Source organism: Mobula birostris, chromosome 8, assembly GCF_030028105.1.
Source record: "Mobula birostris isolate sMobBir1 chromosome 8, sMobBir1.hap1, whole genome shotgun sequence".
Taxonomy (NCBI): domain Eukaryota; kingdom Metazoa; phylum Chordata; class Chondrichthyes; order Myliobatiformes; family Myliobatidae; genus Mobula; species Mobula birostris.
In genome coordinates this window covers 144,628,919-144,650,911 of record NC_092377.1, presented here as the reverse complement: position 1 = coordinate 144,650,911, position 21,993 = coordinate 144,628,919, and the positions used below count along the sequence as shown (strand labels likewise).

Here is a 21,993-nt window from a genome sequence, read left to right as displayed (position 1 = left end):
TAGTTAAATCATCCGTTGTTATACACGATTATAAACTTTGCTTTTACAATTATGAAACATAAAGTCCACAAAATGTTTGCAGATGAAGAAACATAGTGTAGATTTTTTATCCTACTTAAAAGACGTAGAAATGGGAAAAGTCAGTGACAAACAGGGTTAGAATATTTTGAAGTATTGTGTTTATATTTGTCGGATCACTCATCAGCGATTTAGATGTTATCGCCATCAATTACACGAGACACGATATAAACAACCTGCACAACAAAATAAGAGAAAATATGACGTTAATTCCCCATGCAATTGCATATCAATTATCTTAGGAGTTTATATTTTAATTTCACCTGTACTCCCAAACTGCATTCGAAATTGAAGAGATTTTCTGGATTTCCTGGAGAGAGATTCTTTCTCTCTCATTCCTTCCCCCTCTCTCTCCTTCCCTCTTTTTCTCCCACCCCCTTTCTCCATCCCTCTCTCTCTTCCACCCTCCCTCTCCTTTCCCCTTCTTTCACCTCGCCCTTTTCTCTCTCTCCCCGTTTTCTTTCTCTCTCACTCCTATCCACTCTCTCTACTTCCTTCTCTTTCTCACTCTCATTCCCACCGTCTCCTTCCTTTTTGTTTCTCTCTTTCCTTCTCTCTCTCCCCTCTTGCCCCCTCTCTGTTTTTCTCTCTCACCCCCTCCTCTCCTTCCCTCCTCTCCTTCCATCCCCTCCTCCCCCTCCCCTCTCTCTCGTTCCCCTCCGTCTCCTTTCCCCCTAGCCCTCTCAATTCCTCTCTCTCCCTCTTCTCGCCCTCCCCTCTCATTCCCTCTTTCCCTCCCTCCTTCCACCTCTCTCCCTCCCCTTCCCCTCTCTCTCCCTCCTTCTCCCGCTCCCTCTCCTTCCCCCATTCCTCACCTTCTTTCTCTCTCCTCCTCCCTCTCTCATCTTACCCCCTCTCTCTCATGACACTGAAGAGCATTCTCAGACTCTTTGAATTCCCCTATTTTTCCCTTAATCTGTTGCTGGCAACTTTATTTTACGTTTTAAATCTACTGTGCCAGATGCCAACTTGCCGGAACATTTGGAGAATCATAAGAACGTCTATGACTCCACCCCCCACCACCCGCTTCTCTCATGTCTCTGAAGAGTGTTCTCAGGCTTTTTGAATTCCCTTAATCTGTTGATGGCTACTTTTTATTTTTTTTTTTTTTTTGTTTTTAATCTATTGTGCCAGATGTCAACTTACTGGATCATTTCGAGAATCATAAGAACGTCTATGATAATAGTATATATCTCTTGTTCACATTAGAATTCCTGAGGAAACAGCACAGTAGTATTTCATTGTCCCTGATATGGCTTGCTTTTCGGACAAAATGTGAACACATGCATAAGATGATATATTTATTTAATTTGCTTGGAATGTCGCAGAGCAATGCAAAAATAAAAGACCAACTGCCAACATCCATAACAAAATAAAGCGCAATATAACCGTTAATCCATTCATCTGAACACCCGGTATATCTCTAACAAGTGTTAGGAATACTGGAAAAGGGTAATACAGAGTAATTGTTTTTAATATTTAATCGATAGAAATAGCCATGATCTTTCTTTTCGAGAGATTTTCCATTTTTTTCATTTCTTCAAACTTATTTACATTGAACAAAACAAAGGTGTTTTCTTGTAAGTAACAGGACAGGAGTCAAACCAAATAAACTCAAAATAAGTCAATATTTCTGCATTTGGTAATTGTGCAAGAGATGACAGCAAGATGAAGATCTGCATGCGCCTCTTTCTTGACAGAAGAAAGGGTGGCTTCTCGATCTAAGTCAGAACATTTCCATTGTCTTCAAGACTGGCAATCGAATATGGGATCTTGGACTTTATGTTAATCTACCTGAGAATGAAAACAAAGTTGATATATTATGCCAACTAAAAGCGGATTGAAACTAAATAACATTTGGAATATTACTCGGCCTTTTTATTTTATTGACGAAATTGTAAGGTTCTCATTGAAAGCATTAGTCTTCTCAAACTAAATAGACATGACATTTAAAACAAAAAAAAAAAACATTAAGTTCAATACGCGAGTGAGAAATTTGCACCGCGAGGGCAAACTATTGAAAATCAACGGCAGTGATTTAATCAGCGGCACGGATTTAAGCATCTCATTTGCGTAGGAGGACCAGATGCTAGGGAGAAATGGTTGGAAATAGTTTCAGTCACCGGAAATATAGTGTATACAGAGAAACCGGCGTGGACGATACAAAATTGTAGAGTCACGTGTTTCGGATAAGACTCCAGGATGACAACTTTGTCTGCTTGAAAACAGAACTGCTCCTGAACCACTTTCCCAGGACATGTATTTTTAAGAAATACCAATAAAGATTGCGCTGTCGAAATCATAGGTCGGTCAATAATCCGTTACCCAGAATTTTGGTTCCTACGGATATGAAAGAGACTGTATTTAGACCACAAGAAAATAAGATAAAGGAGCAGATGTCGGCCATTCGGCCCGTCGAGTCTGCTCCGCCATTTTATCATCTGCTGATCCATTCTCCCATTTAGACCCACTCTCCCGCCTTCTCAACATAACATTTGATGCTCTGGCTACTCAGATACCTACCAATCTCTGACTTAAATATCCTCAAACACTTGGCCTCCACTGCCGCCAGTGACAACAAATTCCATAAATTCATCACACTCTGGCTAAAAAAAAAAAAAAAGAAAAAAGAAATGTTCGCCTCTGAATGGGTGCCCTTCAATCCTTAAATCCTGCCCTTGGGTACTGGACTCCCCCACTATGGGAAACAATTTTGCCGCATGCACTCTGTCCATCCTTTTCAACATTCTAAATATTTCTATGAGGTACCCGCTCGTTCTTCTAAGTTCCAAGGAATACAGTCCAAGAGCAGAGAAACGTTCCTCATATGTTAACCTTCTCATTCCCGGAATCATTCTGGTGAATCTTCTCTGAACTCTCCCTAACGTAAGCACATCCTTTCTTAAATAAGGAGACCAAAACTAGCCACAGTACTCCAAGTGAGATATTACCAGTGCCTTATATAGACTCAACATCACATCCCTGCTCCTATACTCGATTCCTCTAGAAATGAATGCCAACATTTCATTCGCCTTCTTCACCACCCACTCGGCCTGGAGGTTAATCTTAAGTGTATCCTGTACGAGAACTCCCAAGTCCCGTTGCATCTCAGAACTTTGAACTCTCTCCCCATTTAAGTAATAGTCTGCCCGTTTATTTCTTCTGCCAAAGTGCATAACCATACACTTTCCAGCACTCTATTTTATTTGCCACTTCTTTGCCCATTCTTCCAATCTATCCAAGTCTCTCTGCTGACTCTCCATTTCCTCAGCACTACCAGCCCCTCAACCTATCTTTGTGTCATCAGCAAACTTAGCCACAAAGCCATCTAGTCCATAATCCAAATCGTTGATGTAGAATGTAAAAAGAAGCGGCCCCAACACGGACCCCTGCGGAACACGACTGGTAACCGGCAGCTAACCAAAATAGGATCCCTTTGTTCCCACTCTCTGTTTCCTGCCAATCAGCCACCGCTCTACCCACGTATGTAACTTTCCGTAATTCCATGGGCTTTTATCTTGTTAAGCAGCGTCATGTGTGGCACCTTGTCAAAGGCCTTCTGAAAATCCAAATATACAACATCCACTGCATTTCCCGTCTAGCCTACGTGTAATTTCCTCAAAAAATTGCAAAAGGTTGGTGAGGTCGGATTTTCCTCTAAGAAAACCATGTTGTATTTTGCCTATCCTGTCATATGCCTCCAGGTACTCCGTAAAGTCATCCTTAACAATCGACTCGAACAACTTCCCAACCACCGATGTCCTGCTAACAGGTTTATAATTTTCTTTTTTGCCTCCTTACCCATTTCTTAAACAGCGGAGCGAAATTTGCAATCGTCCAGTCCTCCGGAACCATGCCAGAATCTATTGACTTTGAAAGATCATTGCTAGTACCTCCGCAATCTTGACAGCTACTTCCTTCAGAACGCGAGGGTGCATTCCATCTGGTCCGGGAAATTTATCTACCCTTAGAATATTCAGCTTCCTGAACAGTTTCTCTGTCAGAATTGTAACTGCGCACACTTCTCTTCCCTGCCACCCTTGAGTGTCCGGTATACTGCTGATGTTTTCCTCAGTGAAGACTGATGCAAAATGCTCATTCAGTTCTGCCGCCATTTCCTTTTCTCCCATTACAATTCCTCCAGCATCATTTTCTATCGGTCCTATATCTTCTGTCACCTGTCTTTTACTCTTTATATACTTGAAAAAGCTTTCAGTATCCTCTTTGATATTATTTGCTAGCTTCCTTTCATAGTTCATCTTTTCCCTCTTAATGACCATCTTAGTTTCCATTTATAAGCATTTAAAAACAGAACAATCCTCTGTCTCCCACTAATTTTATCTTCCTTGTATGCCCTCTCCTTTGCTTTAACTTTGGCTTTGATTTCTCTTGTCAGCCACGGTTGCATCCTTTTTACATTCGAATATTTCTACTTTCTTTGGAATATATCTGCCTTGTACCTTCCTCACTTCTTGCAAAAACTCCAGCGACTGCTGCTCTGCCGTCCTTCCCGCTACTGTCCCTTTCCAGTCAACTTTGGCCAGTTCCTTTCTCATGCCACTGTAATTTCCTTTACTCCACTGACATACCGACGCATCAGATTCCTGCTTCTCTTTCTCAAATTTCGTCGTACTTTATTGATCCCGGGGGAATTGGTTTTCGTTACAGTTGCGCCATAAATAATTAAATAGTAATAAAACCATAAATAGTTAAATAGTAATATGTAAATTATGCAAGGAAATAAGTCCTGGACCAGCCTATTGGCTCAGGGTATCTGTCCCGCCAAGGAAGGGGTTGTAAAGTTGGATGGCCACAGGCAGGAATAACTTCCTATGACGCTCTGTGTTGCATCTTGGTGGAATGAGTCTCTGGCTGAATGTACTCCTGTGCCCAACCAGTACATTATGTAGTGGATGGGAGACATTGTCCAAGATGGCATGCAACTTGGACAGCATCCTCTTTTCAGACACCACCGTCAGAGAGTCCAGTTCCATCCCCACAACATCACTGGCCTTACGAATAGGTTTGTTGATTCTGTTGGTATCTGCTACCCTCGGCCTGCTGCCCCAGCACACAACAGCAAACATGATCGCACTGGCCACCACAGACTCGTAGAACATCCTCAACATTGTCCGGCAGATGTCAAAGGACCCCTTTAGGAGGCCTGTATATAATTGCCATCAGGGTCCTTTTACCCCTGCGATTTCTTAGCTCAACCCATAAAGTTTCTGAACCTTCCGATCCTATGTCACCTCTTTCTAATGATTTAATATCATTCCTTACCAATAAAGCCACCACCACCCCGTCTGCCTACCTGTCTATCTTTCCGATACACCGTGTATCCTTGGACGTTCAGCTCCCAGAGTCATCCATCCTTTAGCGACGTCTCAGTGATGGTCACAATCTCATACCTGCCAATCTGTAGCTGTACGACAAGATTGTCCACCTTATCCTTATGTTGCGTGCATTTAATTATAACACCTTAAGACCAGTATTTGCTATGTTTTGCTTTGATTGCACTGCAAATTTATTGCACTTCAACTCATCCCAATGACAACAAATTTGCCCCATCACCTGCCTGTCTTTCCTGACATCTTTACACTTCACTATCTTAGATTTATTTCTGTTTCCCCCACCACGGCTCTATCATTCCGGATCCCATCCCCCTACTAAATTAGATTAAACCGTCCCTAACAACTCTACCTTCCCACCAGTATACTGGCCCCTTCGAGTTCAGGTGGTGACCGTCCTTGTTGAAATTAATTTACCTTAATTTTTGTGATCATCTTGGGAAACTCTGAGCATCAGCAGATTGTCGGTACTGCCGGCCATCAGGACCGGAGCATCAGGAGAGCCAATGGTTTTACTTTCAGCGCCGGGAACCAGAATTAGAAGGAAGAATAAATGAAATCGCTATCTCCGAAACAACATGTTGCACAGCACACCCTGCTGAATGACAGATATTGTTTTTGTTCTTTGTGTGATGCGCATTTCGATGAAGGATGGATGTTTATTTGTTCTCTGACTATGAGCAATGTACTGCGCACGAACACGATGTACTAATTATTCCTCAAAATCTCCACATGAAAATGAGCAAAAATGCAACGAACAATGAAATAACGTTTCGTTCAATTACACACCTGGCTACAGAAGAGTATTTTTTTTTTTTTGCCACACACATCAATTAACGCAAATCGCTCAGAAAAGTATCAGATCTCAGATCAATTTACGTCGTGCATGCCTGTACAACTTCCTTTGTAAGTTTATATTTGCCACCAACATGAGGTAGAGGTAGAAAATAAAAACCGAAACAAAACATGTACCAACCGGGAACACAGGTGTTTCCTTCACTACAATCTCGTCCATAAACGGAGCCGTTAAACGGGTCGCTGGTGTAATAGTCGATTTGATTGATGGAATCGATTGAACCAGAATCTGGAAGTTAGCATCTGTTTTCTGTGCATCGTTTTAATTTCTTTGAATGGATAATAGCCCTCAGTATAGCAAAAGAAATGTCTGCTAGAGGATGAAAACGAATCCGCGTCTACCACTTTCCTTGTCAGCTTATACCGCACACTCACCAAATTATGAGTGAAGAAATTATTTTAATGTTTTCCTTAAACATTTCACCTTTCACTCCTGGCACAATTACTCTAGTTCTCGTCTTAAACAGCCTCAATTGAAACAGCCTGGTTGCATTTACCCTACACACTGGCCTTAATTTAGTTTCATCATTCTCCTCATCATCATTATCATCATTTGCTACCGTGTCTTGTGACATTGGCGATCATGGTCTTATCCATTACCACGATTGTTCTTGGTAATTTTCCTCCTTCTTATGTTTTTCGCCTTTGCCTTTTTCTGCACTGTGTCTTTATACAAAAGGTTCACTCGAACTATTATCAATGCTATTCAGGGATTTTCTGCCTGGCATCAGTGGCAGAATATAATCAGGGGTTGTGATATGCAATGGCTGTTCATACGACCATCCACCACCTGTTCCCATAGCTTCTCGTTACTCCTATCAGTGTGCAAGGGAGTGGTAGTGGGTGCAGTCCGCTAGGTAAGTGCTGCACATTGCCAAAGGGGGACTTGCACGCCAGCGGAGGGAGGGAATTCTTTACACCTTCCTTGCTAGTGACACATCTCCATACTTTCTTATCTCTGTCAAATCTCTCCTAATTCTTAAACCCTCCAAGAAATGAAGAGCTAACTTGTTTAACCATTTCCTATATATCAAGTCCTACAACATTTTAGTATTTTTGTATTCTTTCAATCTCTTTGAAATGTTTCGTGAAGGTAGGTGAAGAAAGCTGCACATAATTCCCCAAATTAGGCCTCAATAACTACTTACATAAATTCAACACATTATCTCATCGCCTGTACATGGTACTTTGACTTATGAAGCTCAGAGTGCCATAAGCTTTCTTTTCGAGCTAATCTACATGTGACGCCTCATTCAGAGAATAATTCATCTGTTTTCTCGGATCACTCTGCCCTACTGCACTGCTCAATCATCCACCACTCACTGTGTAAGTCCTATAAAAGTGCAACACCTTACATATGTCTGTATTAAATTCCATATAAAATTAATAGCCCATTTTTCCATCTGGTCCAGGGACGACTAAAAGCTTTGAAAGTTTTCCTCGCTGTTCACTACACCCTAAATTAGCTGAAATCCGCAGGTTTGCTAACCCATTTCACCAAACTATCTTCGAGATCGTCAATACGGTGACAACAACAATACACCTGGCAACGACCTATGTGGCAAACTACTGGTCAGAGAAGTAACTATCGTTGACCAGTCCATGAATCTTCCGTGAAGTCAATGTTTGTTCAAAATTTCCACCTCATTTTGAATGCCAAGATGTGTCAGGGCTGAGGAATTTATTGTCTCTCAGTTGACTCAAGGCACAAAACGCGTGCTGTTATGTAATATAAGACCTCAAGTCGGCTTAGCTTAACATCTACAGAATCGTCCTATGTCGGGAGTAAATACTGCTGCAAAACAACATCATTTAAGACCTCCACCATCTCTCTCGGCTCCATGTGAACACTCTGATCTTTCAGAGGATATATTTTGTCCCTTGCTATGCCTTTGCCCTTAGCATACCTGTAGAAGTCTTTGGATTCACTTTCAAGTTTTCTACCTGAGCAACCTCGAGCCTGCTTTCAGCCCTCCTGATTTCATTCTTGTGTGCTCTTTCATATTTCTAAAATATTTTGAGTAACTCACTGGCTCCATCCTGATTATTCACGTTATGCATCATTCTATGTAACCAGGGCCTTAATTCCTCTCGAAAACAAAGTTTCCTGAACTTGTTATTTCCGCCTTTTATTCTGACAGCAATATACAAACGCTATACTCGTCAGCATTTAACTTCTGAAGGCTTTTCTCTTACCAAATGCACCTTTGCCAGAAAACAACTTGTCGCAGTCCACACTTGCCGGATCCTTTCTGATACCATCAAATTTGGTCATTCTTCAATTTAGAATCTTATCTGGAGGACCAGATCAATCCTTCTCCATAAAGGTCTTGAAACTAGCGGCAAATGAGCACTAGATGCAAAATTTCAAGGTTTTTCCTGGCACAAAATTCTGCTGCTTGCCCTGCCTCATTCCTTAACAGGAGATTTAGTATCATGCTATTTCTAGCTGGACTTCAACGTACTGGTTAGGGAAGCTGCCATGAATATATTTAATAAACTCTATCCCATCCCCCCTCTCCAGTACGGGAATCCCAGTCAATATGTGGAAACTATAGATCACCTGTCATCATCCTTATGTTTCATGCAACAGCCTGTGATTTCTCAGAAATGTGCCCCTCTAAATCCTGTAGACTGTTGGGAGTCTGTAAAATTGTCCTTCAAGTCGTCATTCCTTTCTTATTCCACTGTTCCACCCATAACACGTCGGTAGACGTCCTCTGCAGTCTCAACATTGTCCCTGAGAGTTCTCGCTCACGCTTATTAACGTTCAAGGCAACGGAACCCTGGAACTTCAGCTGCCAGTCCTGTCCCTACTTTTTTTTTTTTTTTTAAGAACAGTGGCAAATTGTGCATCGGAAGCGTGAGAAGACAATGTTCACTCTGGTTGGCCTCAGTTATCGACTCGCGCAATTTAGTTTTTCGAACAGCGGTTGGGATTGATCGGCAGACATAATTAAAATAAGGCAGATATGGTTAAGCCTTCAACAATGTCAGGGAACAAAAGGGTGAGCATAGTGTGACTATTGCTCTGCATTGCACGTATTTTAATGTAAGTAATATCGTAGGGAAGGCAGATTAGCTCAAGCCATAGATTTGCACATCGTGTTATGGTATTGTAGCCATTCGTAAGACTCAGTTGAAGGGGGCAATGCTGGTTCCATATCTTCAAATGGGTCAGAGCGGGAATGATTAGAAGTGGAGGGTTGGCTTTACTAGTCAGAGAAAATGTCACGGTAGTGCTGCCATGATAGATTGGACAACTAGTCTTGTGAGGCGTTATTGATGGAACTGAAAATCATGTCATGTATGACGACGTTAATGAGACTATGTTATAGTCTACCCGACTGGACGTAGAGGAACGAAATTGTACAGACATTGGAGAATGCCGCCAAAAACATCAGCTTGTTTGAGTAGGTGATATTAACTCTCCACCGATTGACCAGGATTCCAATACTTTAAAGGACTAGAAGAGACAGAGATTGCCAATTGTGTTCAGAAAAGTTTCCTTCATCAGTACTTAGAAGTCCCAGTGATAGAGTGTGAGATCCATGATCTTTGATTAGAGAAAGAAGCAGGGTAGCGATGAAAGATTGTTTATCAGAAAGGACCTGGCCAGTATGGACTGGGCAAGGCTATTTTCTGGCAAAGATGTACTTGGTCACTAGAAAGACTTCAAAAGTGAAGTTTTGAGAATACAAAGTTCGTATCTGCATGGCAGAATAAACGGACTAGGGAACCTACCCTTTCAAGGAATATTTAGACCATTTTTGAGGGATATTAAGAAATAAAAGAGGTGTTTCACAGGGAAAGGGAGATACGAACAAAGTACTTATGGTGTGTAATAAATGGCAGAAAACACTGAATAATTAAAAAAAAGTGCTAAAAGAAGGCATGCAGTTTCCCCAAGTAGACAAGTTGGAAGATTATCTTAAGGGATTTAACCGATATGTTAAGAGAAATAAAAAAGATTGCAAGGGGCATAATTGGCCCTCTGGAAGATAACATTCGCAATCCATGCATAGCACCAAAAGAGATCGTGGAGCTGTCAATTGAGTTTTATCATCTGTATTGACAAAGAAGACGAACACAGAGTCTATAGAAGTGAAGAAAATCAGAATAGATTTCGTGGAACATATACAGATTACAAAGGACGGGTCATTTACTATGTTGTGGCATATTAGTGTGGATTCACCCTAGAGCCTGAAAAGGTGTTCCCGCAGACTCTATGGGAGACAAGTTAAGAAATGGCAGGAGCCCCAGGAGAGATATTTAAACAGACAGGTGAGGTACCAGCTTGGAAGATAGCTACTGCTGATCCACTGCTAAGAAATACTCTGAAAATAAACGAGGACATAACAGACCAGTGAGCTTCACATACGTAGTGAGAAAGTTATTGGAAGGTATTCTAAGGGACCTGATATATGAGCATAGGCATGGACAGATTAGAGATAGGCTTTATGGCTTTGTTAGTGGTAAGTCACGTCTAACCTGCCTTAAAGAGAATTCGAAGAATTGCCCAGGAAATTCAATGAAGACAAGACAGTAAATAAATTATAAAGGTATTTGGCAATGTCCCGCATGGGAGTTTGATCAAGATGGTTCAGCCGCACGGCATTTAAGAGAAGGTGGTAAACTGATTTTGACATTGGTTTTGTGGGAGAAGTCAGTGTGGCCGAAGTTTTTTGGCTGTCTGACTGGAGGTCCGTTACGAGTAGAATGACTCAGGGATCGGTGCTTGACCTGTTCTTATTTGTCATCTCTTTCTGTTACCTGGATGAAAATGTGGCTAACTTCATCAGCAAATTTGCGGATGACATTAAGTCTGGAGTGCAGCAGCAGCGCGGAAAGCTATCAGAAATTCCAGCGGGATCTGGCAAAGCTGGACAAATAGGATGCAAAATCACATATTGAATTCAAATGCAGACGAGCGAGGTGTTGAAATTCGGTAGGAACAACCAGGGCATATCTTACACAGTTATCAGTAGAACATAAAGGAATGCTGTAGAACAACGACAGCTGGGAATACAGGTACGAATTTCATTTAAAGTGGTGTCGCAGGTGGTGAAGTCGCAAAGAGAGCTTTTGGCACTTTGGTCGTCATAAATCAAAGTATTGTGTACAGTATAGGAGCAGATATGAAGAAGGTGCAGAAGAGTTCGATGAGACCTAAATTGAAATACTGTGTGCAGTTGTGCTCACCTACCTGCAGGAAACATTTAAATAAGATTGAATGGTACAGAGAAGATTTACAAGGATATTGGCGGGATTGGAGGCCCTGCTTTGTAAGGAAAAAATGGACAGGATCGGACGTGGCTCGGATAGGGGGACACATATTCTTGCAGGTAGGTTTTCTAAGGAGGTTCCGGTGGAATTTAACTAATACGAGGGAGGAGGGGAGCCAGAGTGTAGGAACAGATGTAGGGAAGATCGAAGAAAAAGAAAATAGTAAGTTGTTTGCACCGATAGTGATAAACAGAGAGTAAGTGTTGGAAATTTTCTTAAATGCATTCCTTTTAATAATGGGAGAATTACAAGAAAGGTGGATGAGCTTAAAGCATGGATTGATACGTGGAAGTATGACGTGGTAGCTATTAGTGAAACATGGTTACAGGAGGGGTGTGATTGGCAACTAAATATTCCTGCATTTAATTGCTTCAGGTGTAATGGACAAGAGGGGGAGGAGGTGTTGCATTGCTTGTCAGAGAAAATAATATTCAGGTGCTCTGGCCGGATAGATGAGAGGGCTCGTCTAGGGAGGCTATTTGGGTGGAATTGAGGAATGGGAAAGGTGTGGTAACTCGTATCGGAGTGTATTATAGACCACCAGATCGGGAGCGAGAATTGGAGGAGCAAATTTGTAAGGAGATAGCAGATATTTGTAGTAAGCACAAGGCTGTGATTGTGGGAGATTTTAATTTTCCACGCATAGACTGGGAAGCCAATACTGTAAAAGGGATGGATGGTTTGGAGTTTGTAAAATGTGTGCAGGATAGCTTTTTGCAGCAATACATAGAGGTATCAACTAGAGAAGGGGCAGTTTTGGATCTCCTGTTATATAATGAAATACGTCAGGTAACGGAGGTTTGTTTTGGGGAGCACTTCGGGTCCAGTGCTACAATGCCATTAGTTTCATTGTAATTATGGAGAAGGATAGGACTGGAACCAGGGTTGAGATTTTTGATCGGAGAAAGGCTATCTTTGAGGAGACGCGAAAGGATTTAGAAAGAATTGACTGGGACAATTTGTTTTATGGGAAGAATGTAAAACAGAAATGGAGGTCATTTAAAGGTGAAATTTTGAGAGTACAGAATCTTTACATTCCTGTTAGGTTGGAAGGAAAGGTTCAAAGTTTGAGAGAACCATGTTTTTCGAGGGATATTGGAATCTTGGCTCGCATTAGGGTTCCAATGAGGTTCAAATGAGGTGCTCGAGGAATACAAAGAATGTAAATGAATCTTAAGAAAGAAATTAGAAAAAAAAAATTAAAAGTAGTTATAAGGTTGCTTTGGCAAGTAAGGTGAAAATAAATCCCAAGGTCTTCTACAGTTATATTAACTGTGAAAGTATAGTGAGGGATATAATTGGTTCCTTGGAGAATCAGAGTGGATCGGTATGTGTGGAGCCAAAAGAGATGGGGGAGATTATGAACAATATCTTTTCTTCGGTATTAACTAAAGAGAAGGATATTGAATTGTGTAAGATAAGGAAAACAGGTAGGGAAGTTATGAAAACTCTGATGATTAAAGAAGAGGAAGTACCAGAGCTTTTAAGGAACATAAAGGTGGATAAGTCTCCGGGTCCTGACAGGATATTCCCTAGGACCTTGAGGGAAGTTAGTGTGGAAATAGCAGCGGCTCTGACAGAAATATTTCAAATGTCATTAGAAACGGGGATAGTGCCGGAGGACTGGCGTATTACTCATGTTGTTCCATTGTTTAAAAGGGGTTCTAAGACTAAACCTAGCAATTATCGGCCTATGCGTTTGACGTCACTGGTGGGTAAATTGATGGAAAGTATTGTTAGGGTTGGTATATATAATCACCTGGATAGACAGGGTCTTTTTTAGGAACGGTCAACATGGATTTGCACGTGGCAAGTCATGTTTGACAAATCTTATTGAACTTTTTGAAGAGTTTGGTAGGAAATTTGACGAGGGTAAAGCGGTGGATATTGTCTTTATGGAATTCAGTAAGGCCTTTGACGAGGTCCCACATGGAAGGTTAGTTAGGAAGGTTCAATAGTTAGATATTAATATTAAAGTAGTAAAATGGATTCAGCAGTGGCTGGATGGGAGACGCTATACAGTGATGGTGGATAACTGTTTGTCAGATTTGGGGCCAGTGACTACTGGTGTGCCTCCGGGATCTGTACTGGGTCCAATGTTATTTATCATATACATTAATGATGTGGATGATGAGGTGGTAAATTGGATGAGTAAGTATGCAGATGACACTAAGTTAGGTGTTGTAGATAATGAAGTAGGTTTTCAAAGCTTGCAGAGAGATTTAGGCCACTTAGAAGGGTGGGCTGAAAGATGGCAGATGGAGTTAAATGCTGATAAATGTGAGGTGCTACATTTTGGTAGGGCTGAATAAAATAGGACATACATGGTAAATGGTAGGGCATTGAAGAGTGCAGTAGAACAGAGGGATCTAGGAATATTGGTGCATAATTTCCTGAAGGTGGAATCTCATGTGGATAGGGTGGTGAAGAAAGCTTTTGGTATGCTGGCCGTTATAAAGCAGAGCATTGAGTATGGGAGTTGGGATGAATTGTTGAAATTGTACAAGGCATTGGTGAGGCCAAATTTGGAGTATTGTGTACAATTTTGGTCACCGAATTATAGGAAAATGTCAACAAATTAGAGAGAGTACATGGAATATTTACTAGAATGTTACCTGGGTTTCATCATCTATGTTACAGAGAAGGTTGAACAAGTTGGGTCTTTATTCTTTGGAACGTAGAAGGTTGAGGGGGGACTTGATAGAGGTATTTAAAATTATGAGGGGGATAGATAGAGTTAACGTGGATAGGCTTTTTCCATTGAGAGTGTAGGAGATTCAAACAAGAGGACATCAGTTGAGAGATAAAGTCAGAGGGCAAAAGTTTAGTGGTAACATGAGGAGGAACTTCTTTACTCAGAAAGTGGGAGCTGTGTGGAACGAACTTACAGCAGAAGTGGTTGAGGCAGGTTCGATGTTGACGTTTAAAGTTAAGTTGGACAATTATATGGACAAGAAAGGAATGGAGGGTTGTGAGCCTAGTGCAGGTCGCTGGGACTAGGTGAGGGTATGAGTTAGTCACGGACTAGATGGGCCGAAGTGGCCTGTTTCCTTGCTGTAACTCTTATATGGTTATATGAATTCAAATGCAGACGTGGGAGGTGTTGAACTTCGGTAGGAACAACTAGAGCATATCTTACACAGTGAACGGTGGAGCATAATAGACTGTTGTAGAATAAAGACATTCTGGAATATAGGTACAGCATTTATTGAAAGTGGCGTCGGTGGATACGGTCGGAAATATAGCTTTTGCTACATTGGCCGTCATAAATCAATGTATTGCGTACAGTACTGGGCAGATATGTAGACGGAGCATACGACTTTGATGAGACCTATATTGAAGCATTATGTGCAGTTGTGATCACACTGCAGGAAATATGTATATAAGACTGAATGGGTAATGAGAAGATTTACAAGGATATTGGTGGGACCGCGGGCCCTGCGTTGCAAGGAAAACTTAGCTAGGTGAGGACGTTGTTCCTTGGAATATGGAATATTGAGTTGACTTTTAATAAACTTGTACAATATTATGGGGGTATAGAGAGAGTAAATGTAAGCAGGCCTTTCCACATAGGTTGAGACTTCAACTGGAGGGCATGGGTTAAATGTGAAAGGTAAAATATACAAGGCGAATATGAAGGGAAAACTCTTCACTCAGAGGATCCTGAAAGCGTGGAGTGATCTGTCTGGGCAAGTGCTGGATTTCAGCGTTTAAGGTAAGATTGGATATGTACGTGACTAGTAGGGTTATAGAGGGATATGGCTCAGTGCAGATAGATGGGAAAAGACAGTTTAAACGGTTCGGCACGAACTAGCTGGGCCGATCGGCTGATACTCCGCTGTACAATTCTATGACCATGAATGCTACAGCCACATCTCACTGATGGCTAAAATGTCACCGTTCCACATGCTTACCCATGATCAAAGCTCTTACGCCTTTCCTGCAATGATCCTTGCATTTAAGTATATGCAACTGAGAATATTAGTCACAACAAGCTCAAACTTTTAATTAACTGACTTTGCATGCCAGCTTCACATCTTCTGCGTGCAACCCCTCCACGACCTATACGTGTGCCCCTGTTCCTATTCCCCTGCAACTACGGTATAAACCACAACCACCAACAGCTGCCCCCGCCCCTTCGTGCAGCAAAAGTAAAAGTTCCTAGAATGCTCCACGGGCAGCAATCCTGTGATTAAAATCATGGAGATCGTATCCTTCAACCTAGCATGCAGCTCCCTGAGCTCACTTTGTTGGAGCACATTGCCCTTTCTACCAATATGTTTGGTTCTGTAGTACAACATGATGTCTGTCTGTTGACTCTCCCACTTAAGAGTGCTATGGACATGATCCTTGATGTCCTTGACCCTGGCAGCTCTGACGCACATACTTCCCCTTAATTTCATTCTCGTAGACACACCATAATTTCTTTTTCCCTCGACAATGAGTCGCCTATCGCTGCAGCTCGCTTCTTCTCTTCCTTTCCATTCTGAGTGACAAGCTAGGCTCGGTGAAACAGACCTGACCATTTTGGATTTCTTGTGCAAGGACATCCCCCGACAGTACCCGAAGCGGTACACCTTTTGTTCGTGGGGACGGCAAAAGGGGTACCCTGCACTACTCTTCTCCCGAGGCTTATTGATTGTGTCCTACACTTTAGTTGTAATTACCTCCATGATAGTCCGATCGATCAACCCTTCAGCCTTCTGAATAATTATCTGATTCGATCGCTAATTTCTTAACACGCTCTGTAGTAAGCTGTACCTCTTACAGGTGCAGTTATCGGGGAGAATGGATGCCTCTCTGCCTTCCCCCATCCCGCGACAGGAGACTTGCACTATCCTGTCTAGCCTAATCACTGTTCTAACTGTGCAATAAACAAAGGCAGAACGTTTCCAAAAAAAAAAAGAGAAAAAAAAATATCTACGCACACCCTCCACATCTCTTCGCCAAAAACTCCAGGCGATATAGTTGAACTCCTCACTCTAGTCCCACTCACACTTGTTATCATGGGACATTCCATAACTAGCTATCTCTGAATTTTAATTTCATCGTGGAGGTATGTTTTGTTCAGTTTTAGTGGTATTTGTTGACCTCTAATACCTTGTAGATGGATGAAGTGTATATCACTTAAGAAGTCATTGTCAATTTGTAAAACACACCTGAATCTCAGGTATTATCCAACTTCTTTTGATGTGAGGAATAGTCTCAATCTCTTCATAAATTGCAATGTAAGAGATATCGGGCGAGTCTCCGCCTTTTAACACTGCACCTGTTTAAGTACGAGTTGTTTCGCCCTTACACTGCATTGTTTCGCAAACCTTTAAGTGACTGTCCTTTGCGAATTCAGCGAATCACAATCAAATTGCAAAGATATGTATTGAATGTGTCATATAGACCTGGACAATTCATGAACACGGCTGACACACTTTCCAGAGCTGTGAATCCAACAACAAAACACAGTCACAGGGACGCTGTTGATGTTCAGCCATTTGTTGATATGATCATAGAGACTGTACCTTTTGCTCCCGAAAAGTTGGAACTACTGCGTCTCGAGACAGAGAAAGACAAAATTCTCAGTCAGGTGATACAAGTGGTGATGGATGGATGGCCAGATAAGAACCATGACTGTACCTCAGAAATACAAGAATATTGGACCCACAGATCACAACTTTCTGTTGTGGATGGGAAGTTGTACAAAGGTAGCAGAATTGCGATTCCTAAAAGTCTCCGAAAATAAATGCTTGAGAAAATTCATGAAGAGCACCTAGGTACCGCAAAATGTCAGAGAAGGACGCAGGAGGTGATATTTTGGCCCAGGATGGATCATGAAATTTCAGAATTGGTGCCCTTTTGTTAAATATGCCTTAAATACCAACCTAGCAATCCTAAAGAGCCGCTGCATCCACATAATATTCCTCGGAACCTTATCAGAAGGTAGGTGTCGATGTTTTTGTAACTGACAACAAAGATTATCTATTAATAAGAGATTACTACTCGTTGTATCCTGAAATGTGTTGTCTGAGCGGATCAACTGCAGAGAATGTAATTACAGGAATGTAATCATTTTTTTTTCCCAGACATGATGTACCTAATGACGTTTTCACAGACAATGGTGCACAATTCAATGGTGAATGCACGAGCCATTTTTCACATTAATGGGGCATTGTTCATACAACAACTAATCCATTTTCCCTCAGTCCAATGGATTAGTTGAGACATGTGTAGGAATTATCAAGAAAAGGATGCACAAAGCTAAAGAGAGTGGAGATGATTTTATAAAGCTTTGTTAGCCTATCGCAGTACTCTACTTGCATGTGGATTTTCACCTGCTCAGCTCTTGATGGGATGCCGCTTGAGATCCAATCTGCCAATAGATGACAGCCGTCTGAAAACAGATGGAGGTGAACAAGTGAAAAGATGGAAAGATGAACATAAAGCAAATCAGAACACATACTTTGACAGATGTTCTCGTCCATTACCTGAACTACACCAAAGTGATGAAGTTAGGATACAAGACAAAATGAACACATGGACACAGAAAGCTACATACTTGAAGAAGTGCAACGCTGATCATACATGGTCCAAACAGAAGAAGGAGCAGTGCTACGAAGAGGTCGCAAAGACCTGCAGAAAGCGCCAACTTCAAAGTTTCAGTTAACTGATGCAGACGAAACAAAACATGGAAATAATAATGAAACACAAGAACTGTGTGAACAACTTAGAAGGTCTTCTCGAGTCATAAACCCCTAGAAAAAGTGATAGAAGCATGTTAAATCATGTATTTGCTGAGGTCAATGTTGCTAATTGTTTTGTTTTCTTTTTTTAAGGAAAAGAAGATGTGGTGATATGACGTGTAAGAACGTGATCGCAGAGAGTTCTGAGCATGCGCAAGAATGATAGCAATATCGAGAAAACATGGTATTGTAAGACACGTGTGGTTGTTGTTAAATAAAAGTTCTATTCTTTAAGAAGATAATTCATTATTAGTAACCCACGGTACGTATAAATAAAACAACAACTGGGATAATCCCAAGGGTAATGCAGACTGCAACGAACACTTAAATGTAAATTTTGCAGATAAATTTAAAACTGGTCCTACAGTTTCTAGGTCCTCATATTTCCAAAGCGTAATAGTTAAATTTAAGCTCTGAGAAAAGTCTGCATAGTTCCAAATCACCCGTAGAATATGAAGTGCAGAGAGATGATAAATGTTTCGTGGATAGCACCAGAGATGAATACTATGGGTTGTTATGAAGTTAGAAACAACAAAAGTGGCTGAAATTTCCTGTCATCTGGTGCGGAGTGAGAGACACTAAACCAAGTCGATAGTTCACCGACTTAAATGCGAACAAAGTTTCAAGGGAAAAGAATATGATAAATGATAAGCCAAACAGGGCCGTTAACTAAACACTCAAATAGAAAATGAAGCCTACGCTGCGGCTGAAAAGAACAACTAAGAATAAAATGAATACCACGAGTCTTCAGAGTCAGTTGAATCGACAGTACAATTTCTCAGGCTAGGGGGAATGCAGATAATGTAGCATAGCTATGTTCTAGGTTCAGTCTTGACAAAAACTACGACGGGACGAATGGAGTTCAATACTATCACAATGAAATATTTAGCTGGCACGTGCACATTCACCAGCGCCATTGCCGAATCTGCTGCACTGCCGACATTTCTATTGTAATAAGAAATAAACGCAAATAAAACATTCAAGGATATTTTGAGAGAAAAATACTCTTTTTTTGTAAAGGAGGAATTTATCCTCTAAAGAATGTGCACCGATCCAAGTTTTCCGTGACATTCTATTTTTCATAACTATCCCAATCCCCCTCCACCCACAACAAACATCCTTTGTTGCAACTGTAAGTATAGAGAGCAACATAATGGACTTGCAAAAGTAAGCTTCAATTCAAAACACACCATATAGGCCAGAAGAATTTCCAATTTATCCTCATCTGATCGACTGTCGGCTGCCCCTAATGCAAGATATCGGATGGTTGGTATGCTGTTTCTAAGCTTGTGGTTACGGCAACTTGATCTTCCAAACTATGTTGAAAGCTGGTCTAAAGTTGTTCTAGCCATCACTATCTGCGTTATAAGGCTGCATCTTATTTGTCTCCAAATTATATTAAGCAGCAAAAAGATGTCCTTGATCAGTCGTCCAATTTCATAATTATCTCTTAAAGATGTGTGCAAAATTAAATCGCAGCCATTCAGGATAAACATGGTTGAAGCAAACTCAAGGTGCATTCCACGATGCATTGCTGTACAATCCTGGATTTCAAATTTTTGAAATATCACCGAGCCAAGCAAGTTTTGCAAATGGGCTTGATGACTTCAAGGATCACCACCGACCCTCTCAGCAATGTACCACTGGGTCTGAAATACACATATGTGTAAGATCTCCGTGTTATTCACAGGGAAAAAAAAAGTTGGAAATAACGTATTGCTCGGAATAGCATTCATACTTAAATTCTGCTGGTGCTTTTTCTACAATGGGATAAGGGAGGTTTTAGCAAGTGTAGGTTGGGGCCACCGTCTATATGGTGGGACGGTTTAGAAACAGTGGGAAACTTTGAAAGAGATTTCTCACGGTGCTTAACAAAGTATGTTCCAGTTAAAAGCAAGGAGAGTACGGGTAGTCAGAGCCTGCCTTGGATAACTAAAACAGAAGGCATCAGATTGAAATCTAGTATAGTGCTGAGCAAACTTGTGGGCCTGAAGATAGACAAGACCCCTTTCCTGATGGGAAACATCCTGGAGTTGCAAAGTAAATGGCAGAAGTTATAGTAGAAGCTTTGGCGATAATTTACAAAAGAGGGTAGGAGAAGATGTCAACGCGCACGGCCGCTCCGAAATGATATCGTATTTGTTAAGTAGGGGCCGAACAGAATCCTAATTTGTTGGGGACAGACGTGAGAAACACAGAGGAACATTTGGAGAAACTTCTGAAATGCCTGCTTTACTGCCTCTGCCACTGTGCGATCGAGAATCTCTGTAGGGGAAGCCCCCAAATCCTCGGCTTTGCCTACTGCCTGTTGCCGGTGCCGGGATCGAAGCGCTAGGCAGAGATTGTGCTCGGTGCTCGATGTCGGAGGGCTGATCGGAGGCTCGAAGTTTTCTGACGGTCCCAAGTTTCGGCTGTGGTCGGGTGCTTCCAGGGTGCTGCATCGGCAAGTTTGCTGCGCTGGAGTTTCATGGCAGTTAGAGTTTCTCCCTTCAACCGTCTGCGTGAGATGATGGACTTTCGAGAGACTTTGAGACTTCGTTTTTTACCGTGCCCATGGTCTGTTCTTTATCAACCTACGGTATAGCTTTGCACTGTCGCAACTATATGTTATAATTATGTTCTTTTTTTCTCACGTTTTTTAGTCTTGGTTTTCGTGTGTTTCTGTGATATCATACTGGAGGAACATTGTATCATTTCTTAATGCCTGCATTACTAAATGACAATAAAAGAGGACTGCGTGTCCTCATAGTCTAATATATATATATATATATATCTGGAATCTCGGCTTGTCCCAGCGGATTGGAAGATAGCAAATGTAACACCACTGTTCAATGAAGGATGTAGGCAAAAGGCAGGCAATTATAGGCCAGTTAGTTAAACAGCTGTAGTTCGAAAAATGCATGAAGCAACCATTGAAGAAGAAACAGTGAGGCATCTGGAAACAAATGGATCTGTCAGGCAGGCACAGAATAGTTTCATCAAAGGCATGTCTTGCTTGACAAACTTACTGTAGTTCTTTGAGGATATAATGGCTGCAGTGGATAGACTGGAACAGATGGACATTACTTACTTGGATTTCCAGAAGGCGTTCTGTAAGTTCCCTAGAGTGGGGGCGATGGTTTTTGCATGGATAAAGGATTGGTTAACCAATAAAAAGCAGAGTGTTAGAATGCTTCGGTGTGACTCTGAATGGGAAAAAGTAATAAGCGCCGTGTTGCAAGGGTCGGGGTTGGGCTTGCAAATGTTCACGATATACATTACGAACTGGAAGAGGGGACTGAGTGTCCTGTTTGCTGCTGATACTAAATTGAGCAAAAAAGCAAATTGTGCAGAAGACACAGAGAGTCTGCAGAGAGATATAGCTAGGTTAAGCGAGTAGGTATTTTCTGGCAGAGGGAATACAATTTTGATAAAAGCAAAGCCATCCACTTTGGAAAGGAAAATGAAAAGGCAGATTATTATTTAAATGGAAAAAAAATGCGGCATGCTGCTGTGCAGAGCGACTTGGGAGTGCTTGTGCATGAATCATAAAAAGTTCATTTGCAGGTGCGGCAGACTATCAAGAAGGCAAATGGAATGTGAACCTTCATCGCTACAGGGATTGAATTTACAACAGAGCGGTTACGCTGCAACCAGAGAGTGGCGAATCTGCGGAATTGTCTGCAAATGAAGCAGTGAAGGCTACCGCA

General features: G+C 41.5%; 1 protein-coding gene across 3 annotated transcripts in view; it reads right to left on the bottom strand.

Annotated features, from left to right (window-relative positions):
* Window positions 1-1,366: 1,366 nt before the first annotated feature.
* Window positions 1,367-21,993, bottom strand: part of LOC140201797 (scavenger receptor cysteine-rich domain-containing protein DMBT1-like) — a 76,656-nt gene continuing 56,029 nt past the window's right edge. For all 3 annotated transcript variants that reach the window (XR_011886965.1, XM_072266486.1, XM_072266487.1), the window contains one exon: window positions 1,367-1,872. Coding sequence is in view for 2 of the 3 variants with exons in the window: in XM_072266486.1 (XP_072122587.1) it covers window positions 1,859-1,872 (14 nt within the window). In the remaining variant the exon portion in view is untranslated. The remainder of the gene's footprint in view (window positions 1,873-21,993) is intronic.